This window comes from Spermophilus citellus (genome assembly GCF_964194105.1).
Source record: "Spermophilus citellus genome assembly, chromosome: 4".
NCBI lineage: Eukaryota > Metazoa > Chordata > Mammalia > Rodentia > Sciuridae > Spermophilus > Spermophilus citellus.
In genome coordinates this window covers 110689889-110714465 of record NC_138185.1, presented here as the reverse complement: position 1 = coordinate 110714465, position 24577 = coordinate 110689889, and the positions used below count along the sequence as shown (strand labels likewise).

Genomic DNA, 24577 nt, shown 5'->3' with positions numbered 1-24577 from the left:
GTTTTGTTGCTGATATACAGAAATGCCTTTGATTTATGTGTGTTGATTTTATATCCTGCCACTTTGCTGAATTCATTTATTAGTTCTAGTAGTTTCTTTGTAGACCCTTTTGGGTCTTCTAGGTATAGAATCATGTCATCTGCAAATAGTGATAATTTATGTTCTTCTTTTCCAATTTTTATGCCTTTAATTTCTTTTGTCTGTATAATTGCTCTGGCCAGTGTTTCGAGAACTATATTGAATAGAAGTGGTGATAGAGGGCATCCCTGTCTTGTTCCAGATTTTAGAGGGAATGCCTTTAACTTTTGTCCATTCAGAATGATGCTAGCCTGAGGTTTAGCATAGATAGCTTTTACAATGTCAAGGTAAGTTCCTGTTATCCCTAGTTTTTCTAATGTTTTGAACATAAAGGGATGCTTTACTTTGTCGAATGCTTTCTCTGCATCTATCGAGATGATCATATGGTTCTTATCTTTAAGTCTATTGATGTGGTGAATAACATTTATTGATTCCCGTATATTGAACCATCCTTGCATCCCAGGGATGCATCCTACTTGATCATGGTGCACAATTTTTTTGATGTGTTTTTGTATTCAATCCGCCAGAATTTTATTGAGGATTTTTGCATCTAGGTTCATTAGAGATATTGGTCTGTAGTTTTCTTTCTTTGAGGTGTCTTTGTCTGGTTTCGGAATCAGGGTGATGTTGGCCTCATAGAATGAATTTGGAAGAGCTCCCTCTTTTTCTATTTCCTGAAATAACTTGAAAAGTATTGGTATTAATTCTTCTTTAAAGGTTTTGTAAAACTCCGCTGTGTACCCATCCGGTCCTGGGCTTTTCTTGGTTGGTAGTCTTTTGATGGCTTCTTCAATTTCATCCATTGATATTGGTCTGTTCAAATTGTGTGTATCCTCCTGACTCATTCTGGGCAAATCATATGACTTAAGAAATTTATCGATGTCTTCACTATCTTCTATTTTATTGGAATATAGGTTTTCAAAATAATTTCTAATTGTCTTCTGTATTTCTGTAGCATCTGTTGTGATATTGCCTTTTTCATCCCGTATGTTAGTAATTTGAGTTCTCTCTCTTCTTCTCTTCGTTAGCATGGCTAAAGGTCTGTTGATCTTATTCATTTTTTCGAAGAACCAACTTTTAGTTTTGTTAATTTTTTCAATAGTTTCTTTTGTTTTAATTTCATTGATTTCCGCTCTGATTTTAATTATTTCTTGCCTTCTGCTACATTTGCTGTTGTTTTGCTCTTCCTTTTGTAGGGCTTTGAGATGAAGTGTGAGCTCATTTACTTGTTGGTTTTTTCTTTTTTTGAGGAATGACCACCAGGCGATGAATTTCCCTCTTAAAACTGCTTTCATTGTGTCCCATAGATTCCGATATGTTGTGTCTGTATTTTCATTTATCTCTAAGAATTTTTTGATTTCCTCCTTTATGTCTTCTGTAACCCATTGATCACTCAGTAACATATTGTTCATTTTCCATGTGATGTAGGATTTTTCCTTCCTTCTTTTATCATTGATTTCCAGTTTCATTCCATTATGATCAGATAAAATGCATGGTATTATCTCCACCCCTTTATATTTACTGAGGGTTGCCCTATGGCATAATATATGGTCTATTTTTGAGAAGGATCCATGTGCTGCTGAGAAAAAAGTATATCCATTTGATGATGGTTGATATATTCTATATATGTCAGTTAAGTCTAGGTTATTGATTGTGATATTGAGTTCTAGAGTTTCTTTATTCAACTTTTGTTTGGAAGATCTGTCCAGTGGTGAGAGAGGTGTGTTGAAGTCACCTATAATTATTGTGTTGTGGTCTATTTGATTCTTGAACTTGAGGAGAATTTGTTTTATGAATGTCGCAGCACCATTATTTGGTGCATAAATATTGATAATTGTTATGTCTTGTTGGTGAATGGTTCCTTTTAACAGTATATAATGACCTTCTTTATCCCTTTTGATTAACTTAGTCTTGAAGTTTATTTTATTCGATATGAGGATGGCCACCCCTGCTTGCTTACGTGGACCGTGTTCGTGGTATATTTTTTCCCATCCTTTCACCTTCAGCCTGTGTATGTCTTTTCCAATCAGATGTGTCTCCTGGAGGCAGCATATTGTTGGATTTGTTTTTTTAATCCATGATACCAGCCTATGTCGCTTTATTGGAGAGTTTAAGCCATTAACATTCAGAGTTACTATTGATATATGGTTTGTACTTCCTGCCATGTTTGATTATTTATCCTTTTTTTAAAAAAATTTAGTTTGTTTCTCCATGATTATCTTTCCCCTCGCCCTCTGTCTTTACTGAGGCACTTCCCACTGATGGTTTTGGTTATTGTTTTTCCTTTTTTCCTCGTGTAGTGTTTTGCTCAAAATGCTTTGCAGTGCTGGTTTTCTGGCTGCAAATTCTTTTAACTTTTGTTTATCATGAAAGATTTTTATTGCGTTTTCATACCTGAAGCTTAATTTGCTGGATACAGAATTCTTGGTTGGCATCCATTGTCTTTCAGTGTTTGAAATACATTGTTACATGATCTTCTTGCTTTCAGTGTCTGTGATGAAAAATCCGTTGTTAACCTTATTGGTTTACCCCTGAATGTAATCTGTCTCCTTTCTCTTGTAGCTTTTAATATTTTCTCTTTGTTCTGTATATTGGATATCTTCATAACAATGTGTCTTGGCGTTGGTCTACTGTGCTTTTGTGTGCTCGGTGTCCTGTATGCATCTACAATTTGTATATATGTTTCCTTTTTTATTTCTGGAAAGTTTTCTGTAATTATTTCATTCAGCAAGTTACTCATTCCCTTGGCATGAATCTCTGTGCCTTCCTCTATCCCGATGACTCGTACGTTTGGTTTTTTAAGTTATCCCAAATCTCTTGGATGTTTTTCTCGTGATTTTTTACCAGCCTATCTGAGTTGGCTAGACTCTTTTCAAGATGATATATTTTGTCTTCATTATCTGACGTTCTGGCTTCTACTTGCTCCACTCTGTTAGTGATACTCTCAATTGAGTTTTTAATTTGGTTTATTGTTTCCTTCATTTCTAGAATTATTGTTTGATTATTTTTTATAATCTCTATCTCCTGATAAAGATGCTTAACTTCTTCTTTTATCTGTTTATGTAATTCATTCTCAATGTGTTCTTTCGCTGCTTGAATTTGCTGTCTTGTATCCTCTTTAAGGTTCCATGCCATCTGTCTAAGGTGTTCCATGAGGTCTTTATATGACCATTTTTCTGATGACTCTAGGTCCTCCTGAATATTTAGGCTGTCCTGCATTGTTTGTACTCCTTTTCTTCCTTGCTTTTTGAAGCTGCTCATGTTACTTCTTGTTCTGTTTGACTGCTGAGTTACTGTTTACTCCTATAAATTAATTTGATGCTTGGGAGGAAAGGTATTAGAAGGGAAGAGAAGAAGTCACTAAAGAGAATGAGAGTAAGCAGGTAGAATTCAAGGAAGTGGGGAATAAGAGAAATGAAAAGACAGAAGAAGAAAAAAAAATAGGGAATAAAAAAAGAAAAAAATGTTTTTAAAAAAAATAATAAAAAAATTAAAATTAAAATTAGAAGAAAAAAAAATTTAAAAACCATTGTAAAAAAAATTTAAAAAACAAAAAGAAAGAAAAATGAAAATGAAAGAAAAACCCAAATCAAAAAAAAAAGAGAAAAGAAAAAAAGGAAAAAAAAACTAATAAATGCAGTCTTAGAGTTTGATTAACTTCGCTTCCAGTAGGTGGCACTGTGCCCACCAGGCCAAGTTTCTCCTGTCAATACGCGGGAACCAATCACTGTGCAGCAGCTCCTCCCAGACTGGGCGAGTCTCCAATCCTGAGTGCCTAGGGCCTCCTCTTGTGTCTAGTCACTTCCCACTTTTCCTCTAGCCAGGCCCCTCTCATGGGCGCCGCTCACCACAATACTGGCTACACGCCAGGTCTGCTGCTCCCGGGAGCCCTGTTTTCATGAACGACTGGGCACACTCTTCCAGTTTGCCATTCCCTCAGACCCTAAGTTTGTAGAGCTTGGGGCTGAGAATCCTCAGCGAATTTTACTTGCCCTCCGGTAGCCACGCCCCCGGTAGCTGGTGCAAGAGACCTCAACAGTCTGCCCTGGTGTGAGCGGTAGTTCCATGCCTTGGATCCCGCGCCATTCCTGATTCCCTCGGGCTTGCTATCGCGCTCACGGGGAGCTGGGAGGGGCCCTTACGGGAGAGCTGGGAGGGGCCCTTAAGGTTTCCCCAATGTGTGGAGAGGGAAGGCTAGGGAATTACACACCTGTAGCCGCAGGTTTCAATGAAGTTATCTCCTCCGCCACAGTCTGATGACGTCAGTTCTCTGCCATGGTGGTATCTCTTGCAAATGGCGACAGTTTGTTTCCCTTTGCCGGACGACCAATGCAATGGGTGGGTCCTTACTGTCTCTCCCAAGCCCCGTTTCAAACCTGTGGCCACTATCTATGAAGGCTCGGTAGGCATTTACGTCCGTAGGATGAGAAGGGCTGACCAGTTGTTTCAGCCGGATGGATTAATGCTGAGTCACAGCTGTTTGTCTGCGGGAAGCAGGTGAACGGGAGCTTAAATTCAGCCGATCCGGGCTCAGTGTGTGTTCTGAGAGGCCCAGAGTGTTCGCCCCAGATCCACGTCAGCTCAGCATTGCCTAGTGATCCTGAGCAAACAGATTTAGGTTGTTTACGACTCCCTATGCCCGCACAGCTGAAGAGGTCAGAGACTTGATCTCGCCGTGCCCGCCGCCATGTTGGAATCGAGTCCTGTGGTATTTAGATTACAGTTCAGAATTGAATAAGATCTTAGAAATTATTAGACTAAACTTTTGAAAGAGTTTTTGAATGGATTGTGTTTTGGTAGTAGAGTGTTTGTCTACCATGCGTGAGGCCTGGCTGGGTTCAGTCAGTCCCTAGCATCACTAGGAAAAAAAAAAGATTAAATTTTAATTTATTTTATGAGATTCATTCTGAAAATGTGTCATATAAGAAACATTCACTGAGTATTTTATTTTCATTGCTTTCCAGTGTCTTCTCTTATAAAAAAGACTTTGGCCTTGAATTTGTGCGTTCTTAGGACATGTTTTAAGCATGTTTGTTCACTTTAGCCTTCTGTGTTTCACTTGCCATACTTCTTAGTATTTGACTAAAGTTGGATACTCACTACTTTGTGATTGTCAAATCAGTGATTGTTTTTTTTCAGATGGTTATTTCAGTATGAGTTATTTAATATTACATTTTGTATACTTCCTATTCCTTTTATACAGCTCTATTATATAATATAGCTCTACAATTCCTAACACATTTCCTTGAGATTTGTTCATGACTTTTCTCTTTATTCTTCTTTACTAAATAGCTTTCCCCCTTTTATTGTTTTTTAAAAATTATATATAACATTGGGATTCATTTTTATATAATTGTAAGGGCGTGGAATATTTGCTCTAATTCAGACCCTATTATTCCTCCTTTCCTTCCCCTCTTCCCTGACTCTATTCCTTACCTTCTACTCTATTGATCTTTCTGCTGTTTACTTTTAGTTTTGGTTTTCTTTTGTTTTTTGTTTTTAGTTAGTATCTTGTGGATATACATAACGGTGAGATTGACTGTGGTATTTTCATATATGTACACAGGAAAGTTAGGTTAGATTTATTCCACTGTTCTTCCCTTATCCCATCCCCTTTTCCTCCCCCTCAATCCCTTTCATCTAATTCACTGATCTTTCTTCTATTTTGATGGAATCCCTCCTTCTCTTTTCCCCTTTATTTTAATTAATCATTTTTATGTGGTGCTGAGGATTGAACCCAGCTCCTCACACATGGTAGGCGAGTGCTCTACTGCTGAGCCACAACCCCAGCCCCTTCTCTTTATTTTTGATTAGCTTACACATATCAGAGAAAATATTCAACCATTGACTTTCTGAGTCTGGCTTATTTCACTTAACATGATAAATACCTACAAAGAAGGGCTGTTTAATAAAGTCCCAAAATGAGTAATATCTTTTCTTCACCCATTGCAAGGTTTACAACTGACACCCTGATAACAAAGATGATTATCAAGAGAAAAGCATAGCACATTTACTTAATATAAGTTTTGTGTGACATAATAGTCCTCAGAAATTAAGATCCAAAGAAACAGGGAAAAGTATTTATTTTTATGCTTAGGTTTAATGGCAAGTGGACACTCATGTAGAAGTGTGATGGGGTATGATACAATGGTGATAAACTGGGGAGAGATTAGTGAGACCTTTTTGTTCAGATTCTTCTTGGTGTCTGTGTTTTTATTCCTTTCTTCTGGTTATAGGGCAGACCCATCTGTATTGAGAGTCTTATTATATCCTTTCAGGGGAGGTAGGTCAGGTATTTTTTTGTGGCCTTACAGTAGAAAAGTGAGAGAATGTCAGAGGGTGATCTTCCTGCTTCTATAATTTTCTGTTTCCTTTGTTTTAAAATATTCAGTATACTAAAGTGCCATGTTTGTGTTCTTAGCCTGGCACTCTTTATTTTCATTGCCCAATGATAATATAAAATACTTTTTCCAAGATCATGTTTCATAGTTTTAAGATCTCCTTTGTCCTCTGTGATTTATCACCCACAATTAGTTCAAGTGTTAAATTTTAAACATTATGTAATTTGAGAGAGTCTGGAGGAATTATAGAATCATAGAATATTAGAGCTTGAAATGACCCTCAGAGATTAGCTCTCTCATTTTGCAGATGTAGAAATGGAGAGGTCAAGTGAATTTGGCAAATTCAGATGTGTACAAAATGTATGCAGTAGGAGTGTGCCACCATAGCACTTCACTGGGAAATGTGAGAAAGTTAGCTTATCATGAATTTATATGGCTTTCCCTGTCAGGCGCTGCTGTTATCTCTCACCAACATTTCTTTACTACTTTCTGAGTTCTTTATCTAGCTTATATTGATTCTTTAGTACCACTGTCTTTATGTCCTTGATTTAGTCTTTGGGTCATTTTCTTTTTAATATTTTATTAGTTGTTGGTGGCCCTTTATTTAGTATTTTATGTGGTGCTGAGAATCGAACCCAGTGCCTCATGTATGCTAGGCAAGCACTCTACCACTGAGTCAAAACCCCAGCCCTGGGGTCAAGTTATTTTCTAAAGATATTTTTAATCATCTTTTCTGGTTTTAAGCAGTATCTAAGTATCTCTTCTAACAATTTGAAATCGTCTCTGCATCTTTTGTTTTTTTCCTACTTCTACTTTTCTGCTTCTCTGTCTTTTAAGAAATAACTTGTTTCTTTTGATAACTTGTACCTAGAAGACAAAATCTGTCTGCCCTTATTTAGGGTCCCTTTGATCTTCTAACTGTAAGGGACTTAATGACCTTTTACTGTATCCTTATCTCAGTGAAGTAAAAGCAACTCAATACCAACTCTTATTCCTTCTAATTTTCCATCTTCTTTTGTTGTTATTGTTTGTTTATTTGTTTGCTTTTGGTCATCCTTTACTTTATTTTTCATGTAAGGTAGCTAAATAATACTTCTAAATAGTAGTAAACAGTTCTAGAACTGTTTGTGTTCTTGACTCAGAAAAAAAAAATGAGTCAAGATAACTTTTCACATACTCCTAAATTGCTTATTTCTGATCCCTAAGACATATGTCAGGTGCCCTCTAGCCCGCTGACTGTCACAGTAAGGGTCATGTGAACAGTTAGGATGCAGATCTGAAGAGGATATTAGGAAACCTGGCAGAAAATTGTGGTGAAAAGGGAAGCACATCAGCCACTCTGTCTCTTCCTGTTTGTCTCAGGTGACTTGTTGCCCCTCCTGGTCAAGTCCATGAAGGTGTCTCCCTCCCACCTTGTAAGCCACTGTACCATATTTTAGTCCAAAGCAGTAAAACTACATACAAAAATCTCAAGCAATTACATGCCTCTAGGCTCACACAGCCCCAACAAAACTCTCTAAAACTAGAAAGACCCCTGCTCAGATTTTGTGTGTGAAATTGATGTTATTACCAAAGAACTCCCAACCCTACTTTGCTGTTAAAGTTCTTGCCTTCTAATTTTTCTGCCTCGACTACTCTCTGCTTATCCTCTCCAAATTTTCTGGTGTCCTCATGATCAAGGACTCATGAATAGAACTCTGTCTTCTTCTGATCACCTAGGACTATAAATATAAAACTCTGTCAGACTCTGGGATCCTGTGTTCCTTTCCTTTTGACTCCTTGAAATTTCTCATGTGAGGAGTTGTCTCTGAAACCTAAACTGCTGAGCCTTCATATAGTCCTGTAGTAGGGCCTTCATCCTGGCATCAGTAACAAAATGTGGCCTGAAGCTGTGATATATTCCTGTAGGTCTGTAGCTACCAAGGTGAGGGTGAACCTATTCTATTTCTAGGTTCAATTTCTGTCCTAGAGAATTAAAAAAAAAAACCCTTTCAGGTTACATTGCTGTTAATGTGAAAATATTTAGCAATTTGGCAACTGACTAGGATTCTGAAAATTCTTCACATTAATACCTAATCTGACCAGTAGCCTCTTAGGTCAAATGATACCTTCATTTGCTTCTGAAGTCTTTAAAATTGGATCAATTTTTAGGATATTTCAGGTACTGGGGGTGAGGAGAGAATCCACGAAAAAGGCAACTAATGAGAAGATCGCACAACATCTCCCGGATTTTTAGTTTTATTTATTGAGTAACAAACTACATTGATTCTCTAGATGTAAGAACTTTGAGCTAAAATAATCTCTATTATCCCTGGTGCATAGTTTTCAAAATGATAAAATATAATTCTCAGAAAAATAGATAATAATCACAGACCAATATTTTAATTAGTTCTATAATGCAAAACCAGCAAGATGACAAAACTAGCTCAAAAAAGGGTAGGAGGAACTGATTATCAATGTTTTAGCAAGCCCTACAGGTAAATATGTTATACAAAGAACCTTGAGAACCATTGTTTTAGGGAATGTCAGCTTGGGAGCATTACATAACCCAATAAAAATCTTTGTTAATAGCTGAGATCAGATTGCCTTAAGAAAGCTCGACTCTTTTGTAAGCCATTTTAGTAGGATATTGTAATTTTTCTCCAAATGTTCTAGGTATTTTAATAGTAAAGCAGGAAGAGGAAAACTTTTGTGGAATTTTTTATCTGGTTCCTACCAGATTCTGGAAACATTTAGTAAGGTAGAAATGTTTTTGAGGCAGTAAATAATGACAACAGCAATGAGTAGTGATAGACACATGATAAGAAGAAGGATAGATTGTGTGAGATTTTGTCCTTTCTTTGCCAATTCTCCATCTCTGTACTGAACAATGGTGGTAGGATAAGGTAGAGTCTCTAGGAACAAGAAAAAGTTGCTCGTATTCCTTGCTCTTATTGTAAGAAGAGTACAGTTAGGGATAGTTAGACAGGTAAAGTAGACATAAGACAGGAATGAGAGGGATAATGGGTAAGCTTATAAGAGGGGCTAGAGGAGGCATTTTAAAGGTAAAAATGTGTTTTTCTTTTTTAAAAATAGGACCTTGCTATATTGCCAAGACTGGCTCTGAAATAAAAAGTTCTAATTAAATTTAAGTGTTTTACAAACAAAGCAGGTCTAATAGAGAGCATTTAGATGATGCATAATTGTGTGATAAATAATTCTATAATGGAAAACCTTAGAACATTAAACTTATCCATTTAGTTATTGTGGTCATTCATTTATTAAACTAATATTTATGGGTACTTACTTGGTACTTTACTGTGTGAGTGCTGAGGCTAGAGTAGAGAACATGTCAAAATTTCTTTCTTTTTTTTTTTTTTTTGAGTACTGGGGATTGAACTCAGGGACACTAATAACTGAGCACATCTCCAGCTCTATTTTTTATTATATTTAGAGATAGGGTCTGAGTTGCTTAGGCCCTCGCCATTGCTGAGGCTGGCTTTGAACTCGACATTCTCCTGTCTTAGCCTCCCAAGCTGCTGGGATTACAGACGTGTAGCATTGCATCCAGCTTTCTTTCCTCTTGAAACTCGCATTTTGATATGGTCACACAGATGATAAAATAGTATACATGTGAATAAAATAATTTTAGGCAATGCTTAATGCTATAAAGTCCATTAAAACTGGGGAAAGAGAGCATAATGGGGATAGGAAGGATAGCTATTTTATATAGAATCATTTCTGAGATGTTTGAGCTAAGACCTGAATAATGTGAGGTCATGAACCATGTGAAATTCTGGGAGAAGAACATTAAAACAGAAAAAACAGTAAGGGTAAATAATCTAAAGCAGAAATAAACCTGTCAAGTTAGAGGCACAGGAGAAAATGGCCCTGTGACTGGAACAGAGTGAGACAGTGAGCCTATGGTAGAAGAAGCTGGCAGAAGAGTCAGTAGCCAGATGGTTCAATGCCTTATAGGCAGAAGTGAGGAGTTCAGATTGTATTCTTAGGTGAAGGGAACTACCTTGAGTCAGAGCTTTGACCTAAGGTTCTTAGAAGTAGAGTTGCTTTTCTCTAAAGGTACATTTTTATATCTTTCCTCCTAATGCACTGCATCTTTAAAATATAATTAAACCAAAGAGAAATATGTTGTTTAATACATACATTTATAACTATTATATGTATTTAGAGAGAGAAGAGAGTAAATTAAAATATTAAAATGTAAATGGTCTTTCTGATTTTGTTCTTTTAGGGATGCTTTGCTTTACTGATAGATGTGACATACACGTATTTCTCTTCAACTTATTGTACTTATTTTGATTTTCAGAATCAAGAAAATCTCAAACTTAGAGAATCTAAAAAGCCTAGATGTTTTAGACCTCCATGGAAATCAGGTATTGTTCAGCCCTTTTCTTCTTTTGAAACAATGCCCGAGAAATTTGGTATTGGAAAAGTTTTAAGAATCATACAGTGAATTTTTCAAGAGTTACTTTGCTGGGTCATTGAAATTTATAAGATATTAAGCTTATTTTTGCAAGATATGATAATTCATTAGCAGTTAATTGATTACAAAAACATTTGGAATCCTTATGGTTACAACTTAATTTTCTGTTTATTTTTTTAGTAACTTAATTTTATTTTTTAATTTTTTTTAATTTTTTTTAATTTTATTTATTTTTTTTATTGGTTGTTCACAACATTACAAAGCTCTTGACATATCATATTTCAAACATTAGAATCAAGTGGGTTATGAACTCCCATTTTTACCCCAAATACAGATTGCAGAATCACATCGGTTACACATCCACATTTTTACATACTGCCATATTAGTGACTGTTGTATTCTGCTACCTTTCCTATCCTCTACTATCCCCCCCCTCCCCTCCCATCTTCTCTCTCTACCCCATCTGCTGTAATTCATTTCCCTCCATGTTTGTTATCCCATTCCCCTCACAACCTCTTATATGTAATTTTGTATAACAATGAGGGTCTCCTTCCATTTCCATGCAATTTCCCTTTTTTTCTCCCTTTCCCTCCCACCTCATGTCTCTGTTTAATGTTAATCTTTTCTTCCTGCTCTTCCTCCCTGCTCTGTTATGATATGTCAAGAGATTTGTAATGTTGTGAACAACCAATAAAAAAAAATTAAAAAAAAAGAATTAAAAAAATTGAAACCATTAATAAGAAAGTTAAAGAACAACAATAGCATCAACAACAAAAAGTGAAAAAAAATTTTAAAAAATACTAATAATAATCATTAAAAAATAATAATAATAAATGCAGTCATAGAGCTCGATTAACTTCTCTTCCAGTAGGTGGAGCTATGCCTACTGGGCCAGGCTTCTCTTCTTGATAGGTGGGAACCAATCACTGTGCCTCAGCTCTTCTTCCCAGACTGTGCGGGTCTCCAATCCTGAGTGCCTAGGGCCTTCTCTTGTGGTTCCTCAAGCCGGGCCCCGCTCACCTGTGATGCTCACCACAATACTGGCTACACGCCGGGTCTGCTGCTCCTGGGAGCCCTGTTTTTATGGATGCCTGGGCACACCCTTTCTGTTTGCCTCCCTCAGACCCTAAGTTTGTAGGGCTTGGGGCTGAGGACCCCCAGCAAATTTGTTTGCCCTCAGGTAGCAACTCCCCTGGTAGCTGGTGCAAGGGACCTCTGTTGTCAGCACTGGTGGGAGCAATAGCCGGGAGTTCTGCGCTGCTAGTCCGACATCACTCCTGATTCCCTGGGTCTGGCTATGGTGCTCAGTTGGCTTTTACCTCTGTGAGTTCAGGTGGGCCGACTAGTTATTTCAGCGGGATCATTAGTCCTGAGTCACAAGAAGCAGGCGAACCGGAGCTAGAATGCAGCCAATCCAGGCTCGGTGTGTTCTGAGAAGGGCAGACTGTTCGCCCGGGATCCCCTTCAGCTCAATAGTGCCTAGTGGTCCTGAGCGAACACTATTTTGACAGTTTACTTCTCCCTATGCCCGCGCATCTGAAGGGGTTAGAGACTTGATCTCTCCACGTCCGCCGCCATGTTGGATCACTTAGATTTTAAATTGTCACTCATCTTATCAGCTGTTCCATTTTACTTGGCAGCTCACTCGTGCGGTGAAGAGTCTGCTCTAAGGTGCTCCGCGGGAAGCGGTGGCGGCGGCAGCGGCAGCGGCCCAGCTGTGGCCTTCGGGACCCCCGGGGAGGGGGTGCTGGCTGGGGGAGGGGAGGTAGCGCCTCGGGGCCGCGTGGGCCGGGTACTGGGCACGCGAGAGAGCGGGCAGGGCGGGGGAAAGAAATTGAGATCTAGATTTAGGGAGTGAGCGTGAGAGGAGAGATGGCGGGGGAGAAGCAAAGCGGAAAGGCGGAGAGGAGATGGAGAGGGGGCCAAGGGAGCCGGGCAGCTCGGGGGCTGCAGCCTTACTGCTCGCGCTGAGGTCGTGATGGACTCACTCCACCTTGGCTGGAGTCGTGGCAGATTCACTCCACTTAGGCCCCTTTCTTGACACGGTGCTGAGTCTTTGTCGACAGATCTCCTTTAATGATCTTTACTTCTTCTTTTAAGACATACGCTGCGGGCACGGCAGCACGGAGCATGGAGCGGCTTACTCACTTCCCGCCGCCATCTTCTAGTAACTTAATTTTAATATTCACATTATGCAACCCTAACTCAAGAACTAGAATATTACTGACTTTATGCTATTTAAGTGTTTTTCTTTCATTTTATACCCTTATTTCTTCATCAGAGGTAACCACTACTTTGCATTTCACACTACCATTCCTTTGTGGGTTTTTAATTGATTTCTTCTTGGAAAGGAATTGAAGGAATTGGTGTTTTATCTTATAGCACACTGTTTAAAAAACTATAACATAAATGAAACATTTTATAGTAGCAATTTTTTCTTAGGTTTATTTTAAGACATATTTCTGTTTTTCAAATTACGGTGTATCTTTCAGAATTCATAGGAACTATCCAGGATTTTAAAAATGCCACCATTCAGTCTAAACATTACCAACCATTATGTTGATGAAAAATGCTCTATTTCTTGTTAGCTCACCTGTATTATATATCTTATATTTCAGCATGTTTGTGATATTCTGTGTATTAAGAATAAATTTTGTACTATATGAATTATTTCTCAAGGTTCAAATGAAAAATCTGAGTCTTGTTTCAAAATAGCTGAATCCAAAAAGCAAAAGTTTAGAATATTTCAATGCAAAGATGAATAGTCTTAGTGACCTTAGGTTTCTAAAATGTTAGAAGATAAACTATTCAAGTTGACCAATTAATGTCTGGTTCTAAAAATTTAGCATCACAGTAAAAAATGAACAGAAATTAAGTGAATTTTTTTCTTTTGAATTTACTTCCATTGGAAATAAAAATCATTTAGCGCACATTATGAAATAAAACAAATTTGATATATGGATATAAAGATGTTCTGAGGAATGATGATGGTATTCAGGAAATGGATTGGAGAATGAAAAAGTTGGAGAGGGGGATCTGTCTTCGGACAGAGAACAGTTAAGAGGATAATCATAGTAATCTTGGTGAGAAGTGATGGTGGCATAAAAGTAGTCTCAGTGAGGATTTAATAAGGACATAATTGAATAAGTATTTTAAAAGTAGAAAAATTAAGAGATAGCATTTGGTATACGACTTGAGGAATCTGAGTAGGTTGACTCTCAATTCTGATCTGTATTCTGTGTTTGTGTTAACTTTCTAAAGAAGGAAAGATTTATTTTGGCTTATGGTTTCAGAGATTCTAGTCCATAGTCAGCTGGCTCCATTGCTTCATGGACTGTGATAAGAAGGGCATCGTGGCAGGGAAGGGGTGGTAAAGCCAAGCTACTCACCTCATGGTGGCCATCAAGGGAAGGGAAGGAGAGGAAAAGAAGAGAGTGGGGACAATATATCCTTCAAGGACACTTTCACAGTGACCTACTTTCTCCAATTAGGCCCACCTCCTAAAGTTTCCTACCACCTCTCAATACACCAGCCACTAGGGACAAAGCCTTGAACACGTGAGCCTTTGGGGGACATTCCAGTTCTAAACTATAACGGTGTTGGTCTTTCTGATTTTGTTCTCTTAGGGATGCTTTAAGAAAGAACAGATGCTTCAATAAGAGCCCATTTTTTTCAGGAATATCTCTCAGGGATGAGGTGAAGACCCAAAACACCCTTCAGGGAACATCTCAGTGACCTAAAGATCTCCCTCTAGGCCCCACTTCTTAAAGGTCCACTGTACCTCTTAGTACTACCTCCCTGGGGACCAAGCCTTTACATATGGACTCCTAAACCATAGCCACAGATCAAACAATTAGTACCTTCACTTTATATATTTATATCTTTCTTGAATTCATAGAATTTTATTTTACATATTTAAACATTGCTTTTTTTCCATTTATGTTTATTATAGTCACACTGCTTGTTTTCCATATTCTCATCTTATCTTTTTTCTTCCTGTCTCTGTTTTTTCTTTATATTTTGGGAGAATTTCTCAAACTTGTGTTAAGATTACTGATATCTTTTTCTACAATGTCTATTTTGCAATTTTACTAATTCCATACATTTCGAATTGTATCACCTATTTAGTTTTGACATATTTTACTCTACATCTTATTATATAGTTGTGCCATCTGCAAATATTTATAACCTTGTTTGTTCTTTTCCATTCATTTTATATCAACTAGAAAAAAATCAAAACAAATTTTAAACATAATCTCAGGTTACTTTATCTATTAGTGAATTTTCAATAAACCCATCATGTTTCTCTTGAAACTAGAGGAACTTAGATGGTGTTTCTTGAATGTAAAAACATCCAAATAACAACATGGAAGCTGGATTATAAATCTAAAAAAAGTTCTCATAGCTAACATGTTTTTGAAGTGTTAGATAAAAAATTCAGATAATACTATGATGGCAGTACAAATGGACAGAATAATCTCTAGTGACTGAATTCTTTTTAATGTCCATAATAAAAATATCATGATAACTCATTGTTACTTAAATACATTATATCAAGAGAGTGATGAAGATTCCTTTTTTTGTGTCATGCAAAAACATATCCTGTTGTGCTTCACTTGCTATCTGTAAATAATGAGGTTTAAAATCTGGGTGATCTCTTATTACATCATGGTGATGAACTCAGACTCCTCTGCTGCAGTTCAGTGCTGATGTACATATGCATATTCCATGATTCAAGTCCTCTTGTTCTAAATATTTAGTGTCTAGCATATTGCATCCTGACTAAGCACTATCTATCTCCTCTCTTAAACACTTCTAATAAAACAGTGTCCATTCTCACCTTCCACTGGGGATCATGGTTCCTTGAATTTTTCCATTCAGACTCTTGACTGCTCTCAGGATCTTGTAGTATAATAGAGTTAACATTAGTATAGTATAATATAATAATAGTATAGTATAATAATAGTATAATAGAGTTAACAAGGGGAATTTGGTATCATTCTTTTCCTTGCCTTTTCTCTAAGAGGGAAGACTTCTTTGTAAAAACAATGTGAGCTTATGCCTTGGGCTCATAGTAAGTTTCTATTTGGCAGGTAGTACATAGCCTTTACAGGACCTGGCAGTGTTGGGCACTTAGAACTCCTCCCAATTGTAGACCGATTGATTTTTTTGATGGAATTTACTTGAAATATTTACTGTGGTCAAATTGTAAAATGTGATCCTTTGGTTGAATGATTTCTTTTATCTATTATTGAATATCATTTACATCATAGGAAATTGAAAATAGAGTTAAAATGTCTTCATATGAACTTGTCACTAAATGTCACTAAATACAATGACTTTGAATGTTTTATTTGTTTTATATATATATCTCATAAATATATATATATATATATATATATATATATATATATATATATGCAATATGCTAATCATTCCTCCCTTATTTTTTTTTAACAGATTACCAGAATTGAAAATGTCAACCATTTGTGTGATTTGAGAGTTTTGAATCTTGCCAGGAACCTTTTGGGTGAAGTTGATAATCTTAATGGACTGGATTCACTAACTGAACTTAACCTGCGACACAATCAAATCACTTCTGTGGTGAGTGTTAAAATGGAATCAATATGTGCCCTTTAAGGAAATTATACAAACGTTACAGCATTGCTTTACACAAAGTTAGAATCTAAAGTTATTTATTTTTCTGAATTTAAATTGTGGGTATAATTATTAAGTTTTAAAATATGTTGATTTGGAAAATAGTAAGTTTTCCTATTTTAAAGGACATGTGTGTGTGTGTGTGTGTGTGTGTTATAACTAGAAACAGAAGTATTATCACTAAATGAATCAGCTATCACTAAATGAATACTGAATCCTTTCTTGTTTTGTCATGGGTAAGAATGAGAAAGAAGGAAGGTTATTGGTGAATGAGAGAATTGAAATTTTTGCAACAAGAAAGAAAAGGCACAGAGAGGAGAAGTGGGGTTGTGGAGATTCACATTAACATGCGTTGTGGTTTTTTTAAGAGGCTGCTTGATAGAGTGGAAAGAGCATTGCAGAGGGTATAAAAGGCCTAGTTCTGGTCTCAGCTTCACTTCTAATTATGTGATGTTGGGTAGATAACATATTCTCTGGGCCTCAGTTTAGTTGTTTTCTAAAACAAGGACATTGGTCATTGGGCTAGATTGTCTTTAGGGTCTTACTGGCTTATTGATTCTGAAAAAACACTTAACATGTTTTCTTTATTTAAACACTGTAAAAAAAAAACCAACCAAAAACTACTCTTTGGTAGTGTTGAAGCACCTTGTAAAGGCACAATCTAACATAGCTCTTTCAAGATGTTAAGTTCCTTAGTCAAGACTTAAGTGTGCTATAAGTAGTATACTGGAAAAGGTTGAGACAGAAGATGCCTTATCTTATCTCTAGTTTCATTTTGAAGTTTTCTCAGAAAATTCAGGCCATGTAAAAATGCTCATATCTTCTAGAAGGTTAGAATCATTTCAGACCCTTCTTTAAGACATGGATTTATTCTAGAACTTATAAATGCTATTTATCCCTCCCTAGATAGGGTATGAATATTGGAACTGGACTACTTATCTCAAAAGACATGTATATAGGTTAATCTTTTGCATTGCTAGATCTCCAGAAACTGCTCAGTCAGGACTTAATCTGTCCTCAGAACACTGGGTCTGGTAAGAATCCAAAACAGAAATCTATTAGCCTTAGCACTTTCCTGTCTATATTTTGGCTTTTTTTGGAAAGTACATAATACACATCCTGGAAATTGCTTACTAAATTTCCTGTTGAGTATTATCTTTAATCATTACTGTTATAGCTTAGGAAGCAATAATGTCTTATGGAAAGGGAATTGTATTAATTTCTAAAAATTAAAAAAAAATGGGACTGGGGTTGTGACTCAGTGGTAGAGCACTTGTCTAGCATGTGTGAGGCCTTGGGTTTGATCCTCAGCACCACATATGAATAAACAAATAAAGTAAAAAAATCACTGGCAACTAAAAAATATTTTAAAAATAGATAGTAGTAAGTATTGTATATATTATGTAGCTGTCAGAATGATGGGTATGATACATGTTCATTACATGAAATTGTGAATATAAATATAAAGATAATCTGAGGATACAATATTTTTTCCTTTCCTTTTCTCTGGGGCAGTTATCACACTTAATGTCTTTTTCTTTCATGATTTTGATTTTTTTTCAATGACTGCTAATGCTTAAATGAAGGACCACGTTAAGTAGTGGCTGAATATTCTGTGCAGCTGAACAATTCTTTTTTTTACCATGAGAATACTCTCTAAAATAATCAGTGGATTTTGTGACTTTTGAATCCCACACCTTGGCCTTCCCTTTAGGGTGAGTGAAAGAGGAAAGGCAGGTTCACTGTGTAATTGCCCAAATAAGAAAGATTTGGCTTTGGGGAATAGGTGGACTTTAGTTTCTCTTATACCAGGAAAAACTGCCATTTCTTCTTCATTTCCCTCTGATTGTGTTGTGAAGTCATTAACTATCTCCATAGGTAAAATACCCACACTCTCCCAACCTATCTTTACAAATAATTCATTTTGTTTAGAGACAGTTCTGAGGCTTCAGCTAAGGAGTTCTTCAGGGAGCTTCTCTGTATGGGATTTATATAGATGATATGAGTGGGAGCCAGGTAGATTTGTTGGTGTTCCAGGAATAGCTGTTGAGTAGACAGACCTTCAATTACACACCTACTTGATTTGTCATAGTTAACTACAATCTCTGCCTGCTTTTGTCTGTCCTTACTCTCATCATAGATTAAGATGGCCTCCTGTCAAGAAAGAATGTCTGCATCAAGTGCAATATCTCCCTGCAGTTTTAAACCACAGTTCTCTCCACTCAGAGTCTCTGTACTAAGATCCCATCAGCTTTCCAGCTAACTGAAATTTCATCAAAAATGTTGGCCTGTGAAGGCATCTTTCATTTTCATGATTTTTGTGAATTTACTGATTTTAGTATGTTTTATATTTCTTTACCCATTGCCTACTTCACCATCATGAGGAGAAACTTCTGATTTTTTTTTTTTAATACTGGGAATTGAACCCAAGGACACTAAACCATTGAGCCACATCCCCAGCACCTCTTGCCCCAGCCTTTTAAAAAAAATTTTGGTTTGAGACTGGGTTTCCCTAAATTGCTTAGGGCCTTTCTGAGTTGCTGAGGCTGCTTTAGAACTTGCAATCCTCCTGCCTCAGCCTCTCAAGCTACTAGGATTACAGGCATGTACCACTGTGCCTGGCCTGATGTTTTTATTTTTATTTTTTATTTATTTTTTATTTTTTATTTTTTTTATTGGTTGTTCACAACATTACAAAGCTCTTGACAAATTGTATTTCATACATTAGAATCAAGTGTGTTATGAACTCCCATTTTTACCCCAAATACAGAATGCAGAATCACATCCGTTACACATCACATTTTTACATACTGACATATTAGTGACTGTTGTATTCTGCTACCTTTCCTACCCTCTACTATCCCCCCTCCCCTCCCCTCCCATCTTCTCTCTCTACCCCATCTACTGTAATTCATTTCCCTCCATGTTTGTTATCCTGTTCCCCTCATAATCTCTTATATGTAATTTTGTATAACAATGAGGGTCTCCCTCCATTTCCATGTGATTTCCCTTTTTTTCTCCCTTTCCCTCCCACCTCATATCTCTGTTTAATGTTAATCTTTTCTTCCTGCTCTTCCTCCCTGTTCTATTCTTAGTTGCTCTCATTATATCAAAGAAGACATTTGGTATTTGTTTTTTAGGGATTGGCTAGCTTCACTGAGCATAATCTGCTCTAGTGCCATCAATTTCCCTGCAAATTCCGTGATTTTGTCATTTTTAAGTGCTGTGTAATACTCCATGGTGTATAGATGCCACTTTTTTTTATCCATTCATCTATTGAAGGGCATCTGGGTTGATTCCACAGTCTAGCAATTGTGAATTGTGCTACTATGAACATCGATGTGGCAGTATCCCTGTAGTGTGCTCTTTTAAGGTCTTCAGGGAATAGTCCGAGAAGGCAATAGCTGGGTCAAATGGTGGTTCCATTCCCAGCTTTCCCAGGAATCTCCAAACTGCTTTCCAAATTGGGCGCACCAATTTGCAGTCCCACCAGCAGTGTACAAGAGTACCCTTTTCCCCACATCCTCGCCAGCACTCATTGTTGTTTGACTTCATCATGGCTGCCAATCTTACTGGGGTGAGGTGGTATCTTAGGGTGGCTTTGATTTGCATTTCCTTGACTGCTAGAGATGGTGAGCATTTTTTCATGTACTTGTTGATTGATTGTATGTCCTCCTCTGTGAAGTGTTTGTTCATGTCCTTGGCCCATTTGTTGATTGGGTTATTTGTTTTCTTATTGTCTAACTTTTTGAGTTTTTTGTATACTCTGGATATTAGGGCTCTATCTGAAGTGTGAGGAGTAAAAATTTGTTCCCAGGATGTAGGCTCCCTATTTACCTCTCTTATTGTTTCTCTTGCTGAGAAAAAACTTTTAAGTTTAATTAAGTCCCATTTGTTGATTCTTGTTATTAACTCTTGTGCTATGGGTGTCCTATTAAGGAATTTGGAGCCCGACCCCACAATATGTAGATCGGAGCCAACTTTTTCTTCTATCAGGCGCAGAGTCTCTGATTTGATATCAAGCTCCTTGATCCACTTTGAGTTGACTTTTGTGCATGGCGAGAGAAAGGGATTCAGTTTCATTTTGTTGCATATGGATTTCCAGTTTTCCCAACACCATTTGTTGAAGATGCTATCCTTCCTTCATTGCATGTTTTTAGCCTCTTTATCAAATATAAGATAGTTGTAGCTTTGTGGATTAGTCTCTGTGTCCTCTATTCTGTACCATTGGTCCACCCGCCAGTTCTGGTACCAGTACCATGCTGTTTTTATTACTATTGCTCTGTAATATAGTTTGAAATCTGCTATCGCTATACCACCTGATTCACACTTCCTGCTTAGAATTATTTTTGCTATTCTGGGTCTTTTATTTTTCCATATGAATTTCATGATTGCTTTATCTATATCTACAAGAAATGCCATTGGGATTTTGATTGGCATTGCATTAAACCTATAGAGAACTTTTGGTAATATCGCCATTTTGATGATGTTAGTTCTGCCTATCCATGAACAAGGTATATTTTTCCATCTTCTAAGATCCTCTTCTATTTCTTTCTTTAGGGTTCTGTAGTTTTCATTGTATAGGTCTTTCACCTCTTTTGTTAGGTTGATTCCCAAGTATTTTATTTTTTTTGAGGATATTGTGAATGGAGTGTTTTTCCTCATTTCCGTTTCAGAAGTTTTGTCACTGATATACAGAAATTTCTTTGATTTATGTGTGTTGATTTTATATCCTGCCACTTTGCTGAATTCATTTATTAGTTCTAGTAGTTTTTTTGTAGACCCTTTTGGGTCTTCTAGGTATAGAATCATGTCATCCGCAAATAGTGATAATTTAAGTTCTTCTTTTCCTATTTTTATGCCTTTAATTTCTTTCGTCTGTCTAATTGCTCTGGCCAGTGTTTCGAGAACTATATTGAATAGAACTGGTGATAGGGGGCATCCCTGTCTTGTTCCAGATTTTACAGGGAATGCCTTCAATTTTTCTCCATTCAGAATGATGCTGGCCTGAGGCTTAGCATAGATAGCTTTTACAATGTCGAGGTAAGTTCCTGTTATCCCTAGTTTTTCTGATGTTTTGAACATAAAGAGATGCTGTACTTTGTCAAATGCTTTTTCTGCGTCTATTGAGATGATCATATGGTTCTTATCTTTAAGTCTATTGATGTGGTGAATAACATTTATTGATTTCCGTATATTGAACCATTCTTGCATCCCAGGGATGAATCCTACTTGATCATGGTGCACAATTTTTTTGATGTGTTTTTGTATTCGATTCGCCAGAATTTTATTGAGGATTTTTGCATCTAGGTTCATTAGAGATATTGGTCTGTAGTTTTCTTTCTTTGAGGTGTCTTTGTCTGGTTTCGGAATCAGGATGATGTTGGCCTCATAGAATGAATTTGGCAGAGCTCCCTCTTTTTCTATTTCCTGAAATAACTTGAAAAGTATTAGTATTAATTCTTCTTTAAAGGTTTTGTAGAACTCCGCTGTATACCCATCCGGTCCTGGGCTTTTCTTGGTTGGAAGTCTTTTGATTGCTTCTTCTATTTCATCTATTGATATTGGTCTGTTTAAGTTGTGAGTTTCCTCCTGACTCCTTCTGGGCAAATCATATGACTTAAGGAATTTATCGATGTCTTCACTATCTTCTATTTTATTGGAATATAGGTTTTCAAAATAATTTCTAATTGTTTTCTGTATTTCTGAAGCGTCTGTTGTAATATTGCCTTTTTCATCCCGTATGTTAGTAATTTGAGTTCTCTCTCTTCTCTTCGTTAGTATGGCTAGGGGTCTGTCGATCTTATTTATTTTTTCAAAGAACCAACTTTTTGTTTTGTTAATTTTTTCAATAGTTTCTTTTGTTTCAATTTCATTGATTTCTGCTCTGATTTTAATTAATTCTTGCCTTCTGCTACATTTGCTATTGTTTTGCTATTCCTTTTCTAGGGCTTTGAGATGAAGTGTGAGCTCATTTATTTGTTGGTTTTTCCTTTTTTTGAGGAATGACCTCCAGGCAATGAATTTCCCTCTTAAAACTGCTTTCATTGTGTCCCATAGATTCCGATATGTTGTGTCTGTATTTTCATTTATCTCTAAGAATTTTTTGATTTCCTCCTTTATGTCTTCTGTAACCCATTGATCATTCAGTAACGTATTGTTCATTGTCCATGTGATGTAGGATTTTTCCTTCCTTCTTTTATCATTGATTTCTAGTTTCATTCCATTATGATCTGATAAAGTGCATGGTATTATCTCAACCCCTTTATATTTACTGAGGGTTGCCCTATGGCATAATATATGATCTATTTTTTAGAAGGTTCCATGTGCTGCTGTGAAAAAAGTATATCCACTTGATGATGGTTGATATATTCTATATATGTCAGTTAAGTCTAGGTTATTGATTGTGATATTGAGGTCAATAGTTTCTTTATTCAACTTTTGTTTGGAGGATCTGTCCAATGGTGAGAGAGGTGTGTTGAAGTCACCCATGATTATTGTGTTGTGGTCTATTTGATTCTTGAACTTGAGGAGAGTTTGTTTTATGAACGTCGCAGTGCCATTATTTGGTGCATAAATATTGATAATTGTTATGTCTTGTTGGTGCATGGTTCCTTTTAGCAGTATATAATGTCCTTCCTTATCCCTTTTGATTAACTTAGTCTTGAAGTCGATTTTATTCGATATGAGAATGGCCACCCCTGCTTGCTTACGAGGACTGTGTGCGTGGTATATTTTTTCCCAACCTTTCCCTTGAGCCTGTGTATGTCTTTTCCAATCAGATGTGTCTCCTGGAGGCAGCATATTGTTGGATTTGTTTTTTTAATCCATGTTACCAGCCTATGTCGCTTTATTGGAGAGTTTAAGCCATTAACGTTTAGAGTTACTATTGATATATGGTTTGTACTTCCTGCCATGTTTGATTATTTATCTCTTTTTTTTTCTAATTTAGTTTGTTTCTCCATGATTAGCTTTCCCCCCGTCCTCTGTCTTTACCGAGGCACTTCCCACTGATGGTTTTGGTTATTGTTTTTCATTTCTTCCTCGTATAGAGTTTTGCTCAAGATGCTTTGCAATGCTGGTTTTCTGGCTACAAATTCTTTTAGCTTTTGTTTATCATGAAAGATTTTTATTTCGTTGTCGTATCTAAAGCTTAATTTTGCTGGATACAGAATTCTTGGTTGGCATCTATTGTCTTTCAGTGTTTGAAATACGTTGTTCCAGGACCTTCTCGCTTTCAGCGTCTGTGATGAAAAATCCGTTGTTAACCTTATTGGTTTACCCCTGAATGTAATCTGCCTCCTTTCTCTTGTAGCTTTTAATATTTTCTCTTTGTTCTGTATATTGGATATCTTCATAACAATGTGTCTTGGCGTTGGTCTACTGTGATTTTGTGTGCTCGGTGTCCTGTATGCATCTACAATTTGTATATCTGTTTCCTTTTTTATTTCTGGAAAGTTTTCTGTAATTATTTCATTCAGCAAGTTACTCATTCTCTTGGCATGAATCTCTGTGCCTTCCTCTATCCCGATGACTCGTACGTTTGGTTTTTTTAAGTTATCCCAAATCTCTTGGATGTTTTTCTCGTGATTTTTTACCAGCCTATCTGAGTTGGCTAGACTCTTTTCAAGATGATATATTTTTTGTTCATTATCTGACGTTCTGGCTTATACTTGCTCCACTCTGTTAGTGATACTCTCGATTGAGTTTTTAATTTGGTTTATCGTTTCCTTCATTTCTAGAATTATTGTTTGATTTTTTTATAATTTCTATCTCCTGATAAAGATGCTTAACTTCTTCTTTTATCTGTTTATGTAATTCATTTTCAATGTGTTCTTTAAGGTTCCTTTCCATCTGTCTAAGGTGTTCCTTGAGTTCTTTATATGGCCATTTTTCTGATGACTCCAGGTCCTCCTGAATATTTAGGCTGTCTTTCATTGTTTGTACTCCTTTTCTTCCTTGCTTTTTTATGCTCATGATACTTCTTGTTCTGTTTGACTGCTGAGTTACTGTTTACTCTTATAAATATATTTGATGCTTGGGAGGAGAGGTATTAGAATGTAAGGAAAGAAGTCAC

At 36.7% G+C, this 24577-nt stretch overlaps 1 protein-coding gene across 3 annotated transcripts in view; it reads left to right on the top strand.

The window, feature by feature from the left end:
- The window catches only part of LRRC49 (leucine rich repeat containing 49), a 191728-nt gene that overhangs the window by 16578 nt on the left and 150573 nt on the right, over positions 1–24577 (top strand). For 2 of the 3 annotated variants that reach the window (XM_081292760.1, XM_081292759.1), the window contains 2 exons: positions 10726–10792; positions 16303–16446. In XM_081292760.1, the coding sequence (XP_081148886.1) occupies positions 10726–10792; positions 16303–16446 (211 nt within the window). Of the gene's footprint in view, positions 1–10725; positions 10793–12948; positions 13010–16302; positions 16447–24577 lie in introns of those variants that run through there. The other variant, XM_081292762.1, reaches the window with a different exon arrangement.